Below are 17422 nucleotides of genomic sequence, written 5' to 3' on the forward strand. Positions count from 1 at the left end.
CACTCTGTGAGTCATCATTTGATGTGATGGCATTGCATGTGTTTTTTGACAATATCCTTCATGTGTCCACACAGATGGTGTTGTTTGAGAAAGCTCAGTTCAGTGGCCAGGCCCATGAGATCTTCGGGGATGTAGCAGATGCTACGTCTCTGCGGCTCTCACCTCTCGTCTCTGTGATGGTTGTTAGAGGATGGTGAGTATCTTCATTCAACTGGAACCTTCAGACGATGACAAATAAATGAGCACTGAAGTCTAATTCTAATTTTTGCATATTTATATATTTGAATAGCCTCTGCAGCTAAGAAGTGCATATGTGTTCATTAGTTGATGACCTCATGGGCTCTGTCCAAAGGAAACACAATCCTCCATCTAGCACCTCTAAAGACCACCAATTCAATAATTATCTTGTTCAGCCAATACAAATCCCAGAGTGTAAAATCAACATGTTGTGGTTTAGAAGGATTATGTGCAAGGGTTGCCAGGCAACCAGTGGAGACCTCAGGAAGTTGTTGTGCCGGCCAAAAAAATTGACATTTTTGCACACATCAAAATAACAAGCTACAAGATGTTAATTATTGAGCTTAAGAGGTGCTTGTAGGAAGGTTTCTTATTTATTTTCACTTTTGAACAGAGCCATGCTGTTTCCCTCTGCTTCCAGTCTTTATGATAAGCTGGGCTCATGATTTATTAGACAGATATGAGAGTAGTGTTGATATTATGGGTTTATCCCAATGAATAAAAATGTCTATATATATATATATATATATATATATATATTATCTAACGTTTGAAAAGAAAACTGACACAGTGATAATATGTGTATTAATAGATCAGATTTCTAGCTTAATCTCAACATATTTAATACAATTATTCAAACAAAACAGAAACCCATACAAGCACCATATGTCTATATTACATGCAAACATTAGGAACATGGCAGTCCACTGATAGAGGATCAAGTGCAAAATGCATGTATACAATCATATATCATTTAGTAAGATATGGGTAAAGCAGGTGAAATTTAGTAAAGGAAATTACCACATGTATAAACAAATAAGATGAAAATATAAGAGATGATCCCACATGTATATTCCACAACAGGTTAAAGTATGTATTGCTTTATATGCCATGCACATGTTACCTTGTCCTTGCTATTTCTTCCCCAACAATTCCCTGTGTCTGGCTATATGAGAACACATTCTTGTTTTCACGACAGCTGGGTTCTCTATGAGAAGCCTGACTTCCAGGGACGCTGCATCGCCTTGGAAGAGGGAGGCATTGAATTGACAAACATGTGGGCAGAGCCAGTTCCGGAGACAGAGCCAGAGAACCTTCCTCCAATGCAAATGGGCTCCATTCGACTGGCTGTCCGGGTGAGCGATCAGCCTGAATACGTCTGCTTCATTTGGCCTTCAGTGTTACATTATCATCCCGTCCAATGGCCCTCTTTAAAACACAGCTAGTATGTGATATTGCTTTTTGGATATTCAGTCGATACCTCTGCTAGAACAGAATAAGCGGGCCTAGTTAAGGTTTTATTTGCTCACATAGGAATTATTTAAGGACCAGAATTGGCCACTGCTGACAATCACTGCTTGTTTCCCCTCTCTCTGTAGGATTACAGCCTGCCACACATTGATCTGTTTACTGAACCAGAGGGCCATGGCAGAGTAACACCTTACCATGATGACACAATAGAAACGGGGGCTTTTGGCGTCCCACTGAGCACCGCTTCCATCCAAGTGCACTCTGGAGTGTAAGTGTGACTGTTGTTGCAAAACAATCATTCAAACCTTTGCCATTTAGTGGTATCAAAGTGTATGTGACTTTAAGGATGGGCCAACAAAATCAAATCCTCAGCAAGACACATAGTCTTCTAATTATAATTGATCAGTGGAATGCAGTACATTAAGCCGCTTAAGAACAACACTTCATTGCTTTGTAGCAGCAGAGCATACAAGTGAAGCTAATGAGAAAACCCCGGCGCTCTGCAATGATATTTACTGTATATTGCTAATGACCACCACAACCTCATCTGTGCTCAGTGTAAGGTTGTAAAGTTTGAGGTTGCTTTGAATTATAGCTGAGAGTTAATAATCATTACTAGCTTCTTCAGTCGTTAGCATTGTCTTTAGTTTGACTCTCATAAGTTTGCCTCCCCAGGAATGTCTGTCTTGTTTATGCATGTCAGAAAATAGAGAAAGTGGGTGTGGGGGAGTTGGAAAGCAGAGTGGATAGGTGTGGAGAGAATTTGATTAAGAGAGGAATGTTTTTCCACATCAGAGGTGTCTGCATTCTGGAAATCGTGTGTCCTTCTTATGAGGAATTGTAGGACTGCTTATGTTTTTCACATAGCTATTTTTGTGGTTTTACCTTGGCTCCTTTGTCTCAGTTTTGAGATTGTTGACAAAACTAATTGCTGTCAAATGCCAGGCTCAGCAACAAATAGTAATGCTCCAGCAGAACCCTCCTAAAGTGTTTCCAAATGAATCAAATGTTCAACAGATGTAGTGCACCAAGTTCAGTTGAGTTCAAACTGACTCATTGTCTCCTTTCAGTGCCATGAGGTTGGCTTCATTTCTTGGTATCACTTCCTTAGCACTGAATAAGCTGGGTTTTCTTTTTTTGCTACCAAATGCTCATATGTGGGGGTTGGTAGGAGGCATTGTGTTGCTCAACATAATGGATCAAAAAGCCAGAGGTGGGGGCATCAATCCAACAAAGGCTGCCGATGATAAAAAGTGAAAGAAGATTCTTTGAACTGAAGTATGCCATTCAAGAGATATTTATTAATTCCATAACAAATAGCTTTTGTTCTCTGCGTTTTTTTTTTTCATCTCTGACGTAAATGTGAAATACCTAATTGAAACACTGCCCTGAGTTAATAACACTAAATGTACTGAGAAAAGTAGCCAACATCTCCTGTAACTGCTGAATTCCACGAGAGAAAACCGTTTATAACATTTATGGCTTTTAGAAAAGCAACAAGACAAGCAAAGTCATGAATCACTTTGCTTTTAAAACCCCCAAGAAGCAAATTGTGCACTCTATGGAGAGACCTTTTCACTTAATGCTTAATTCACATGCATGTCGCTCTGTCCTTCAGGTGGCTGCTGTTCAGTGACCCAGGCTTTCAGGGAATGATCGCTGTGCTGGAGCCGGGAGCGTACCCGGTCCCTGAGGCCTGGGGCTTCACATCACCCTTTATTGGATCTCTTAGGCCACTTAAAATGGTTTGTATTTATTTATCTAATATCTTATGTCATATCTTCTTTGTTTTTTTTCACTGCTGCATTGGGTAGAGCTCAAGTACTGTTTTTTCAAGCAATCAGGGTAGGCTTTATAAGCTCTGTCTTATGCCTACAGCCATTATTTCGACCAGAGAATATTATTTGAATTTTGTTTTATTTTCAATTAATTCATGTTCCCCTCTGTAGGGAATGTGACCATGAAAGTCTCACAGCATTTGATCTAGTACCAAAACAATTAGTCAAATACTTTGGTTTATGAGCAAGTACCTTGTGACATTCCTCAGCTGTAGCTTGTGTTTAGTGCTCTTTAACACAGTTTGGCTTCGATTAGGCACATAACTAACATGGTGAACACTTTGATCCTTAGTGATGTTTAGCCTTTATTGTGAACATGTTAGCATGCTAAAGTTAGCTGGGAAAGAGTTAAAGGTTTCCATCAGAACATTGGTGCTTGCTCACACAATGAATATGCTACAATTAGCTTTCATGAACACACTGTTCTTAGTTCAGTAACCATTATGACCCCTAGTGATGTTTGTGAATTGCGTCACTCCGGCATTGAACAAAAGCGTCAATGTTAGAATTAGCTCTAATTATCTTCCCACAGTGACAGACGTAAAGGTCAATATGCACGTTAATTATTCTTCTTTGCTCCCTGTTCAGCAGCCATTTGCATACTGTACAATGTGTATTTAATGAGAGAAGAACATTCGTGCTGATGTTGATGTCTCTGTTTCAGGGTGGTTTCAAAGTAGAGAATCCAAATGAAGTCAAGGTAGGATCATTTGACATATTACGTCTCTTGAGTGTTGTGTGCTTCGTGTAAATAAAATGTGATTTAAGATCTTTGAATTATCAACAAACCAAATGATGTTTGAACTAAAACATGTTTATTTAAAAAGCCAATTTTTCTGTTGAGTTTTTATTTCATGCTTTTTATTGCAGCAGACATTTTTAAACCTTATAATGAAAGGAAAACAGCCTTTTCTTAGACTCATCACTCTTTACAGTGATTCAACAATCATAGCAGAAAATCACATAAGTGCATGCATTGCTAAAGTTCTACTCACAATGTTAAGAAGCCAAATGGCGCTTTATTTAACGTCAGTCTGAACCAGAGCCAGATATTCATAACAAATAAAACTGAAGCTTAAAATCTACATTCAGCAAAAAGCGTTATCTTTGTTGTCTTTGTGGGTTTTGTATCCATGCAACAATCATCTTGGAACAAGTCTACAAAATTAATGCATGTGTAAAATACTGAAAGAACCGAAACACAAAAAAGTAAGTCGTCACAAGGACACAGATGAATGTAAGTGCAGTTGATCAACTCACAAATAATGAGTTTGGCCTTTTCTCTTTCGCAGGCTGTGGTGTTTGAGAAGCCTGGCCTTGAGGGCTCCTGTTTGGAAATTGACAGTGACGTTTTCAGCATTTGTGAAAGTCAAGGAGACATTGCTACAGATGGAGAAAACATTGACTCAACACAACTGAAGTCTATGGGTTCTCTAAAGATCATCGGAGGATTGTGAGTCTTCATACTTCACTCTCTGGGATCAAGTCGCAGTAGTAATCTTGACTTGAAGGGTAGTTTATTTTTATTTTGTTGTTGCCAGCTTGTGAATTTGAGGTTATGTCATAACAGCTGCTCTTCTCTCCTTCCAGCTGGGTGGGCTACAGCGAGCCTGGGTTTGAGGGCCAGCAGTTCATCCTGGAGGAGGGGGAGTACCTGGACTGCAGCGACTGGGGGGACTCAGAGCAGCTCCTGTCACTGAGACCAATACTGGGTGTAAGTACCATACTGAGCTTACTCACTATGAATCTTTGAGTGACTAAAGCTTATTATACACTAGTACGCAACAAAAAATAGCTGTGGTGTAGTGTTTACATGATGGTTCGACCACCCTGGGTGTGAACGCCAGAATACAAAATAAGGAAAGGTTTATTTTTCCCCTGAAGAAAGTGTATTCTTGTCGGAATGGAACATCGAAAACTTTCCATATAAACTGACACTTTTGACAGTGTACAGAAACCACACGGTTAGGAAGAAGGGGGAAAGCTAATACAAACCAAAACTCTGAGGATTACTACATTTAGAGAAGTAATGCACAGAAACAGTAAACACAAGTAAATAAAATGTAGAAAGGCAATAAAGTGTTGTTTTTATGAGCCTGTGGTAAGGGAATAAACTCCATATTATTATTATTTGTGGGTAAACAGATTTTTGTTAAGCTTTACAGAAGTGGTTCTCTAACTGTGGAGCAGACTCTCCAGGCATCTCAGAGAATGGCACACATGTCTAAGGGGGGAAATCCTTAATTAGGTAGAATAATTAATTGAGTTAAATGAATCTGATCCATGTGGGCAAAGCATGACAATAGGGAAAAAATGAACTTATTCTGACACATAATCAAGCAAATACAAAAATAAAGTCAAGAAATGATGATACATTTATCTTGCCCATGGTTCAGATAACTCAACCTTGTTTACTTTGAATTTTTCATTAGCGAAAGGAAACATCTCACACTCTTGATATTATTACTATTTTGATCTTCATGTTTGCACGGACTATGTTGTGATGTTCTTCTTCTCTCTACAGGATTTCATGTCTCCACATCTCAAAATGTTCAGCGACAGAGACTTCGGTAATCTGGGCGTCAACATTGACGTCTCAGTGCCTGTTCTTAACATGGAGGACACAGGCTATGGTGTGCAGACGCAGTCAGTGGATGTCATCAGTGGAGTGTAAGTGACAAATACAATACTTAAACTACGTAAGCAGTAGGTAAATAAAAGGATAGTTCACAGCATAGTTGTTTCCCCTGTTAAAGTTAATCGGTGTCTGTGATAAATGACAGTTTAGTGCATGCTAAGAGATACATTCCTCCATTCCAACTGATAATTACTTAGGCTGCAGTCCAAGTGAGGTTTTGTGCGGTTTGTTACCGTTCTCTAAAGCTCAGGTGCATAGCGGTAAGGCTGCCACACCCACGACAAGTCGAGACAGGCTACCTAATTCAAAAATGGTTTGTCTGCCACACCTCACTATCCGTCAGTGTAAGTCAGCTCTGGAGCATGCTGTCTCACACCCTTGCAGAGGAAATATGTGAAATTCATGCTGGGTGTGGAGAAGGAGTTTCTAGACGACTGAACACTGTTAACAAAAAATGTCATTCATATTCGGATTGTACTTTGTCTCAAAAAAGTAAAAGATCCAAGTAGTGGTGGTGTTCCATGGTTGTTTCCATTTCTGTGTCTTTATTCTATTAGCAGCGGAAATTGTTGTTAAGAGGCCTAAAATCAATAGTTCCTTTTAAGACATGGAAAGAAGGATTATATAAACATTAAATGCAGAAGTAAACAAAAACCAGAAGCCAATCGAAAGGAATCATTACTCATATGAGAATAATGAAATGCAGAACATGCTGAGCGCGGCTTCTCAAGGGAGAGGCTAACCACATTATGAATAATTATAAGAAGAATGGAACATTTAGTTCCTCCTTTAGGAGGCAGGGCTCCTCCATATTGAAGGGTTATTCTCGCTGTGCTGCTAGCCTGTTATTACTGTAGACTGCACGGCCTCGCCCATGCCGTGCTGACGTCCTTCTGAGCCTGTGATTGGCCCAGCGTATTGTTTGAGCATAGCAGAGAAAGACTTGTCTTGACTGTAGTTGAACACACAGATGCAGACACAAGCCCTGAAGCAGAAATACCCAAGGCGTTCACAACAAAAACACTCTCGCTCAGCCAGCCAAGACATACCAGTTTCTCAGAGGGTACAAACAGTACATAAGTGCTGAGATGCTATCATGTCGGAGGCCCTTATCAACTTGGACCTTGACCAAGACTTGTTTACAACCGTGTTGAAAGAACAACACTTTCTTTGACTGTGTCACACTGGGAATTCTTGCAGTTTTCTTTGATATTAACTTTGTACTTATCACACAGTGTATCTCGATACTAACTCTGAAATGTCAGTGAGAAATAAAAGGGTGCTTATGTTCCTCCTCCTTCTGTTTCCTCTCTCAGCTGGGTTCTGTTTGAGGAGCTGGGCTTTTGTGGGGAGAGCTTCGTCGTGGAGAAAGGCCTGTACGGATGCCCGGAGGACTGGGGGGCGCTCAAACCCAGAGTTGCCTCAGCAATGCCTGTCCGGGTGGTAAGAGCAATGACTCAATTCAAAGTTGTAATCTTGTTGTTTTATTAGGCACATGTTCAACCACTGCAGCGGCCTGTGTTTTTTATAGAAGCACAATTAGTTCTTATAATCTGAGCTATTTTAATTTCAGTATTTATGATTCATTACTGTGCAGAAGTGCTTTATTCTCACTTCCCTTGGAATTCCTACTTTGGCCAACCAAATCCAATCATTGCATGTGACCAGTCACAACGCTCAGGCTCGTGGCCAAATCAAAGTTGGAAATGGAGAAAATTACATTTGTGATCATGAGTCACAAGGAGAGCAAAATGAGTTAATCTGTGCACAGAGGGAAAATGTGTCATAAGACTTAAAGTGAAAACATCTTGATGTATCAAAGCGAGTCATCACGAGGCGTTTCAAACGGAATTATTAACAACAGGCATTAAGATTTCATTAAATGTCTTCTTTTCATGGAATAATTCACCCACACAATGTTTTAACCAGTTACTCACCCCGTGTTTCAAATGAACAACAATCTTTTTTATATGCAAATTAACCCATGGTTGATTGCTTTCTACTGTGTTGTTTTGTGTATGTAAATGTAATGAAAGCTTTTGTTTCATTTCAGGATGACTTTGATAATGCAGCCAAGTTTAAGGTATGTGATTTAAAAGGACGATAAAACACATGCTGAGATGGTGGAGAGACACTTTATCTGATGATGTGTGACACTCTCAGACTGTATGACTCGGGCTTTTGTCTCTCTGTGGGTCTCAGGTGCAGCTTTTCTCTGATCCAGGCTTTGAAGGCTCTGTCCTCCCTCTGGAAGACAGCGCAGCCTCCCTGCAGGACGGCGTGTCTGTGTCCTCTTGTAAAGTCCTGGCTGGAAGGTGAGAACTACTGCGCACTATGAATAAAATATCACTCTGCAGTTATTGTGAGTCATGATATAAGTTGGTACTTAAATGACTGCGCCATTCTGCAAAATCAAATTTTAGGAATAAACCCTTTTGCATTTCCCAAAGGTGAATCATACCAACCTAGCTTCATAGCGCTCAGATACCAACATGTCTCTGTGGCTCAGTATCTGCTACAGGCTGTCTCTGCTCCACTTCCAAAAATGTGTCTCTTATGGCTGCAGCCTGCGATGAACTGCACATCTTAAGCTGCAGTGTCAATATCAATTTGATATATTGCTAAATGTGTGAACACAGCTGTTCCCATCTTCAAGCATGACTAATCTAGCATGCATATTGGCATTTTAATGTAATATACATATGGAAGACATGTACATTATGCAAATAGTGTTTAGAACATTACTCTGATTTAGTGCTTCTCTTGTGTGTGTGTGTTAATGTGTTTGTATCCCTGTGTGTTTATGCAAATCATTTCCAGCTGGCTGGCGTTTGAGGGCCAGGACTTCACTGGCAGGATGTATGTGTTGGAGGTGGGGGGCTACCCGAACCTGAGGGCGATGGGCTGCGTCAGTGCGAGCTCCTCCATCCTGTCACTACAGATTGTTGGCTTTGTAAGTTTATTCTCCTCTTGTTATTATTTTAAAATGTTTTAAATATAAATGTTCTAGGGATTATCACTTTGTTGCACTGACTGTCGTAAAGTGAGGCTAACACCATATATTTAAAGCTGCTATAGTCAATATTATTGTATTAAAAGAGCACTGCACCAATATAGCTTTGCAGTTCCAGACTTATGGACAATTTAAAATATATCAAAGTCATTTTCACTACATGCAGGTTTTCTGTATTTCCTCTTTTGCTGATAGCAAACAGCACAGCTATTAGTCTTCATCAGTGTTGGGCAAGTTACTTCCAAAATGTAATATATTACATATTACTTATTACTCTCTTTTGAAAGTAATAAGTTACATTACAAAATTACTGTCTCTGAAATGTAATGAGTTACATTACTTTAGTTACTTTTCTAGTTACTTTCACCAAAAATAACCGCAAAAGAATGGCTAGGTATTTTAAATGCTAAAATGTAGTTTAGTGCAACTCATTATACATCCAATGAAGGGCGATGTGGTTTAGCATAACAACTGTGTAGGCCCTTAAGGCGACTAACAACTTGTATTACACGGGTTAGTTGAATACTCGATTCTGATTGTAAATTCTTAACATGTGACACGTTGTTAATCCAGCAGTACAGACCACTGTCAAGGACTATAATGAAGGTTGCTAAGGAGGATCAAGAAAGAGAAAGGAAAAGAGGTTAAAAGACGGAGCGCTGGACGTCAGATAAATCACCAGAAGAAGGCAGAGAGGAAGTAAACACTAACAGGACACGGAATGGGCTCTGTAGTTTGTTTAGCATATGGCCATACAGGCCCGGTTCCAGAACAAAATGACTCAGGGTGAATCTGAGATTACAGCAGTAGTAGGTTTACATGAGCAATAGTGGCCGGCAACAGCAATGAAAAATAGCATTGATGGTCCCCAATGAACAGATTATGGCATTTGTTATGTTTTGAAACCAAGCAAGTGAGAACATTTCAAGTGAGTGCACTTTTAGTGCAATCCTGAAATATTTCATATAGTCCAAAGTGGACTGTGACAAAGAAAATCACAAAAGCTTCAAAACTGTACTGATAAAACAAATGAGAACATATTGTAAATCAAGGCACATATTATTTGAACCAGCTCATGGTTTGAAATGGCAAACATTGAAAAGCAAAAGTATTATTAAAACCATGTAGCCTATTAAATCATCACTTTGGTCCCATCATATACTCTGGGAAGAGAACATTTACTGTCCTTGAAAACTGGTATCACATCATCATGTGAGGTTGAATTTGTGACCTGGAGATCATTTCAGCTGCAACATTAGCTTGTTGATAAGCTTGGGATATGAGATAGTTTTGTAGCCATTCGTGGTGAAGGCATCTGTGCTATTGTATGCATTATATTTGACCCAACATTTCTACAGGCATGGCATTATATGGCACTATTTTCACATATTCTAGCCCTTGTCTATTTGTATACCACGAGCTGCAAAATGACCACCTAACCCCACTGTACAGGCGGGTACTTGTTTAGATCTACCTGGGCAGGCTCTGGTTTGCCGTGGTATCCTGGCACCTGCGGGCCGCAGAGGGGCGGCGTAGTTTCGGGCAACGAAGAGTGCTGCTCCGGGGTTGAGGGCGGCGAGTCAGGCGGGAGTAAGCTAGTGTCCACAGCGGAGGGTCACGTGATGTCCCCATCTGACCCGTTGCTACGGTCTGCAGTAGATGCAGTGTTGCTGGCGTTTAGTGATGGTTGCTTTAACCATTTTCGTATAAATGATTATCCACAGATGTGTGTCACTGCTGTGGAAGCACTTTGGAAATGATGCACGCGCAGCGGAGCAGGTCACGCACACCTGACACAATTTGTTGTTAGTATTTTTCGCACCGTTCTCTTTTTTGAATAGAGGGTGCATAACATTCAACTGCCCCGAAGATCCCGGCGCGAAGCCTGAAGAGTAAACACCAGGTTTACTAATCTACCCGCACAATTTGTCTGGTGTCGGAATGTCTCGCTATGTTAGTACATTGTTAAAAAACAAAACACCATTTAATTTCGGGTTGAAATGTGTTGTAACTGCGTTACTGAGCATTGTAACGGGTAATATATTACCCACATTTCATTAGTAATGCGTTACATTACTTCGTTACAGCAAAAAGTAATATATTACTGTAACTCCGTTACTTTTGTAACGCGTTACACTCAACACTGGTCTTCATGTTATTGCATATCAAAGGTCCACAATAAAATAATATTGCCTTCACAGGGACAAATTACAAACAGGACTGTTTAAAATCCACTTAGCAGCTTGGTTGCACCTTGAATAATAAAGATAGTTTTAAATGTCTGCCCTTTTGCCCAGATGATAGCACTTGAGTTTGTCTTGTCCGTTTCTATGGTAAACCTAAAAATAACTTTAATGTCCACCTGCATGACACGCAGCGCCCCATCCACCGCCCACCACATTCTTTCATGTATGTCTTCCTCTCGCTTCGCAGGAGTTTTCCCTCCCATCAATCACTCTGTTTGAGCGGAGTGGGCTGTGGGGGAAGAGAGTGGTTCTGACGGAGGCATCAGTCAACCTTCAGCTGGCTGGAGGCTGCAGCCGAGTCCAATCTGTACTGGTGGAGGGAGGCATGTGAGTACCTCATTATACCTGCTGCCTGGTAACGCCATGTAAGAATGTAAAGCAGCCAGTCACCTCTCCTTTCCATGTGAGCTTGACAGGTTCATTCATAGCAGCCTGTGAGTGGGTTTCTACCAGGAGTGAACCCACTGTGCTGTCGAAGCCATTCACACGGCCAGGAACGCATCAAACAGAATAATATCCCTAGTGTTGCACTCACACCTTCTCCACTTCTAAACCCCTGTTGGTTTTTAATCTATATTTAATATCTTTCAAATTCAAAAGTTATCAAGCTTGTGAAAAACACCATGTGGAGTGCCAAAATAAGTTTGATTTTAAAGGTGATACATCTCAAAAGACAAAGGATTTAGAAATAAAAGAAGAAGAAACATCAAGGTCTTCTGTCTGAAAAAGCTTGCTGGTGTTCTCTTGACTGGCAGTGATAACCTTTACATCTGCAAGAACCAATTCCAGTCAATTTACTCTAATCCCGGTCTGTAATCCAGACGGTGAAAAGAGCTCCCTGTTATTCTTTCTAAGACTGTTAGGGTAGCCTGTATGCTCACACATGTTTCATAGATTCACATTAATTGAGTGCATCTTCAGCACATCTTATGTATGGCAGTGCTGTCAGGTGGAGTGATGACGGAAACCTGCTGCTGATGTGAGAGGTTTAGACTGCATGTGTGAACCAATGCTGAGGAAATAAAGAGCTCCCAGTGAGCCAGAGCTGTCTGTGGAGTGGCACATTCCTGCTGCAGCTGAGACGGGCAATCAGCCCAACAACAGGCCATTGAGATCCCAGTTCAAAGAAACGTTTAATGTCCGAGACAGAGAAATTGGATCGCAGTGAAGCTCAGCACATTTAGAGAAATGACCTTTGACACAGTTCTGCAAAGGCGGAGACTCGACAAATAAAGCTACAAGAAGAATATGTTCCTTCACAAGTTAGAAAGCCTGGCTTTATAACACCAGAGATTAAAGCCATAGCAGACTGGGTCAACAATAACAAACTGGTACTCAACATTGCAAAAACAAAAGCAATGGTGTTCGGATCCAGATATATGTTAAGCAGCAATCCTCAATTAAGCCTGACACTGGCTGGTCAGCCAGTGGAACAGGTAAACGAGACTAAGTTGGTTGGTGTTGTTCTTGATTCTGGTTTACAGTGGACAAAGCAAATTGACAGTATCGTAACTAAAATGGGAAGGAGCATAGCTGTGACGAGAACATGTACAAAGTATGTAACACCAACCACTTTGAAACAAGTCATTCAGTCTCTGGTTTTGTCACATCTTGAGTACTGTCCGGTCATATGGTCATCAGCAGCAAAAACACATATACATAAAAACAAGGCTGCCAGACTAGCTCTCCACTGTTCGAAGCACACTCATATTGGAGTTATGCATAGAAACCTATCATGGCTTCCGGTTGAGAAACGTCTGCAATCTCGTGTTATCACTTTTCTAAAAAATTTCCAATTTAGCAAAAGACCACTGTATTTTTATGATCAAATAGTTTACACAAGAGATGAGAATGACCATAAGACTAGACAAGCTACATCAGGCATCACTTTTTAGATGCTTTATTGTTATTAAGGCACATCAATTACAAAGATAAACTTGCATGTACACTTTCCTGTTTTAAAAAAAACAACACAATTATTCTCTCAAAATCATCATCATCAAAATATATGTTTTCTTCTTTTTTCCCACAACAATTCATTTAAAGTGCATACAAATATTTAGTCTTTTTCAACAACAGTAGTCAACATCAGGCCATCTACTGGCAACTAACCCAGGACAAACCTTCTGACTTATCGAGCTATAAAGGAATGGGACTCATTGCCAAACTACCTCGCTGAAATAGAGTGCAGAGCCTCTTTCAAGAGGAGATTGAAGGGCCATCTACTAATGACTAAGTACCCTTGTGAGCTGTGAACCCTAATTGAATTGTATCTCATGCTTTGTACTGGTGGGTGTCTAGTGCACTCATGCTTGGCTGAGATTGATATTGAAAGTGGATGACATTGTTGATCATGTTGTTAATGATGTCAGGACTTGTGTCTTGATTGTTGTTGTATTATTGTTGTATTGTTTTAAGTGTCGGACCCCAGGAAGAGTAGCTTTTGTCAAGAGCAAAAGCTAATGGGGATCCTAAATAAACATAAACACCAGAAGTTGAAAGTAAGAGTAACATTTGTATGTATTTTACCTTTATCTATCTATTATAATGTTACAAGAAGCAACATACAATGAAGGAAGAGAAATACATACAAATAACCTATGAAATGCATTGTTCTACTCGTCGACGCAGTATGTTGAGATGAAGAATTAAAAGATTGTTGAAATACAAGCAAATCAAACGTTTGTTATTTGGCCAGCCTAACTTCTGAGTATAAATAGGAAAAACCATTGTAAACAGTATTGATCTTTAAATGAACTGAGAAAAGCTGAGCAGGAAGTGGTGTTGGTTTCACTGTGGATGTTGAACATATACATCTTTACTCTGTTTTGTTTTTTCTTCATCACCAGGTGGATTTTATATGAGGGAATCAACTATCGTGGTCCTCAGATCTTGCTGAAACCTGGCGAGGTGCCAGACTGGAGAAGGTTCAGCAGCTGGCAGAAAATTGGATCCCTTCGCCCTCTCACACAGGTATATCCTTTCACTCCACACTAGGCACAAAGTGTCTCTGCACTGCAATGCTACCTTTATGAATGTTTTAACCATATGTGCTGCTACCTTACAAAGATTGCACTGTTTAGGTCACTTAATCAAGTGTTCACTGCTTGTATGGTTTAGATTTGGCTTATGTTAATCCATTTTCTTAATGTACTTTACATTCAACTTGTACTTTAATGTTGGACACTAGGCAGCTGATCAAAAGGACACTGAATACCTATTGTATTATTTTGTACGTACTGTCCACTCCAGACCGGCTCTGATCTACTGTGAACAACTGACGTATTGTTGCTTATTGTTTCTTTGTTATAAAAGACCTTTGCAGCATCCGAAACTGTAATTATTAAACCCTAATCAAAATATAATTGTATGGTGGAGAACATCCTTTCTTTCTTTCAAAGATGACTCACATTGAAGTCCGGTTATATCATATTAGTTTGTGTAGAGCTGTATATTAGAAGCTTTGATTTCCTTATGTAACGTTGAAACTTTGTTTAGAAAAAGGGACAGACACATTTTGTTTGGTAACCTACTTCAGAATAATGCACCCTGTTTTTCACGAAGCAGAAGCCCTGATGCCATTGTGTTTTTTGGTTATGTGTTATTTCTGAGTAGAAGCGAGTGCACTTCCGTTTAAGGAACAGACACTCGGGGCTCATGATGTCAGTGACCGGTGATTTGGAGGAGGTCAAACTGCTGAGGATCCAAGAAACAGAAGAGACTGATGGATTCGATCAGATCTGGTTCTACCAGGATGGACACCTCCACTGCAAGGTACGGCACCAACATGACGATTACATAGTTTGACCTGATGCTGCTTTGAACGAATCATCACCAAGCCTTGCATAATACAGTAATTGGGATCAGTTTCTCAGTTTGTTATATATGCTATATAACAATCTGACATTGTGGTCATCCGGTCAATACATTTAAATGATTTAATTCAATTTGATTTTAAAACATGTATACTAATGGTATTGTGCATGCTTTAAACTGGTCATGGATATATATGAAATAATAAATGTATGATGGTTGAAAATAAGGAGTAGCAGGTTGTGCTCTCCCACCAAAGACATGAGTTCAAATGGGATTTTGAAAGGTGTAAAGTTAACATACCAGAGAAAACGATTAATTAATAAGTTCCAGCACTTACTGTAACTCCCTTACTGCCGTGAAACGTTTGCTGCAATTTTGTAAAAAAAACTGCATTCCGTAATTAACGCCCCCAAGTGCGTCATCGATAGAAAGCCAAGGATGTGCATTAAGAGAGCGTGTGGCGTAGTGGGTTGTCCGTAGGTGTTGGGATCAGGGGGTCACAGGTTCAAACCCCACTGCAGTCAGCATGTCGTTGTGTCCCAGGGCAAGACACTTCACCCCAAATTGCTCCTGTGGGGATTGTCCACAGTATTGAGTATGTAAGTCGCTTTGGATAAAAGCGTCTAACATGTAATGTAATGTAATGTGCATTAAGACTGATTAATAGTTCAAACATAGTGTCATGAATAAGCCGCTCATCGTCTTGCCCCCGCAGAGAAAAAGTATGAATTGTCGGTTCTTAGTTCTTATGTGATCAACAACTACAAAAGGTGCTGCAGTCCAGACCGTTTTAATCATGTCAAAATGAATTCCCAAACTTAAGTGGAATCATTTTAATCAAGACTGTGGGTTTTCTCCGGAAGTTTTTCCTTGTACGATGTGAGGGTCTAAGGACAGAGGGTGTGTATTGTCATACTGATATTCTGTACACACTGTGAAGACCACTGAGACAAATGTAACATTTGTGATATTGGGCTATATAAATAAACATTGATTGATTGATTGATTGACGAGGTCCAAAGCAGGTCAAACAAAAGACTGCTAGTACCGCGTACATCGGTATAACCTCAGTTCAACTCAACATTCTATTGAGGTGACACTGTGAACCTCCCCGTCAAACAAAACACAGATCCCTTGATTTGGCATAAAGTCTATATCCATGTGTCACGATTAAATAATAGAGTGCTGGTTGAAAAAGGGTAAACACTGGAGTCAATGTCACTGAACTCCCCTCCTGTGTCTCAGCTGCTGGAGGAGTGCTGCGTGGGTCCCACTGGCAGTGTGACGATGGTAGGAAGCCGAGTGGGTCTCATCCCACATCCTGAAAACCATGTCCACCTCTGGAGCATCACCCCCGAGGGCTTCATCCGCTACACCCCCACCTCTGATCTGGTGCTGGAAGTCAAAGGTGAGTCTTCTAAACCTTTTATAGAAAACCAGTCCTTTTTTAATATTACAAGACACACAGTACGAGTGGTATAGCTGACCTTGGACAGTATGTTTTTATGATGGAATTACTTCACGGTTATGCTGTATTCCTTTCAATGTGTAAGTCAAACGTTCATATACTTTATGTTCACCTTAAGGAACATTATGTAATGATATCCTAATATTCTTTGTCCCCAGTTACTCCTTTACTCACCTTGAACCTTACTTTCTGTTCCGTTTACATAATAACTTTAACTGGGTGTTAATGCATGCAGGGCTTTGTTTGCAACACTGTCAATGAGTGACACCTTGTGGACTAATTCATGTTAGTGTCCACGGGATATTCCAGTGCACTAAGAAGCATAGTTTATAATAAGACCCTAAACACATGTCGTATAATTATCTGAATGTGCCAGGTTTTTACTAATATAGAGTATATGTATGACAAAATGGACCTAAATAAACTTTCAAAAAATGTGTCTGTTTCAGGGGGACAACACTACGACAAAACACAAGTGATTCTAAAAACACTTGATCCAAGTAAACCACAACAAAAGTGGGATGTGGAGGTTATATGAAAACCTATGATCTCCTGGACTGTTATATATTATTACCATCAGAGGCTGTCATGCAGCTACAAGATGCTCAAAGGCGAGGTACGATCAGAGATGTTCCCCCTCTGCAGGAGGACTACACAAGTGTCCCATGAGGTCAACATGGAGAGCTTTGGATAAATCTGTAAGAATGTATTACTACTCAGAGCAGAGTCTGAAATTATATCCTACAACTTTTCTTTTTATTGAATACATCTGTTTGCCAATTTGTATTAACTTAAACAGTGTTACAAATGTTCTATACCTGTATTCAATGTTATGTTATATGTATACTGTATATATAGCACTATTTTCCAACTGCATTCGAAACAAAGAAATAAATGTTCTCTTGCAATGTGCCT

The 17422-nt window shown here is 40.0% G+C and overlaps 1 protein-coding gene across 2 annotated transcripts in view; it reads left to right on the forward strand.

Moving 5' to 3' along the window:
- The window catches only part of LOC117440277 (beta/gamma crystallin domain-containing protein 2-like), a 28647-nt gene extending 11228 nt beyond the window's left edge, over nt 1-17419 (forward strand). For both annotated transcript variants that reach the window (XM_034076581.2, XM_034076579.1), the window contains exons 6-22: nt 75-193; nt 1217-1373; nt 1617-1756; nt 3107-3233; nt 3991-4026; nt 4619-4779; nt 4917-5040; nt 5851-5996; nt 7281-7407; nt 8018-8047; nt 8167-8279; nt 8785-8917; nt 11411-11550; nt 14073-14196; nt 14839-14997; nt 16285-16447; nt 16957-17419. In XM_034076581.2, the coding sequence (XP_033932472.1) occupies nt 75-193; nt 1217-1373; nt 1617-1756; nt 3107-3233; nt 3991-4026; nt 4619-4779; nt 4917-5040; nt 5851-5996; nt 7281-7407; nt 8018-8047; nt 8167-8279; nt 8785-8917; nt 11411-11550; nt 14073-14196; nt 14839-14997; nt 16285-16447; nt 16957-17045 (2088 nt within the window). In that variant the 3' untranslated portion in view covers nt 17046-17419. The remainder of the gene's footprint in view (nt 1-74; nt 194-1216; nt 1374-1616; nt 1757-3106; nt 3234-3990; nt 4027-4618; nt 4780-4916; nt 5041-5850; nt 5997-7280; nt 7408-8017; nt 8048-8166; nt 8280-8784; nt 8918-11410; nt 11551-14072; nt 14197-14838; nt 14998-16284; nt 16448-16956) is intronic.
- The last annotated feature ends 3 nt before the right edge of the window (nt 17420-17422 follow it).

The sequence above is a fragment of the Pseudochaenichthys georgianus genome, chromosome 24 (genome assembly GCF_902827115.2).
Source record: "Pseudochaenichthys georgianus chromosome 24, fPseGeo1.2, whole genome shotgun sequence".
NCBI lineage: Eukaryota > Metazoa > Chordata > Actinopteri > Perciformes > Channichthyidae > Pseudochaenichthys > Pseudochaenichthys georgianus.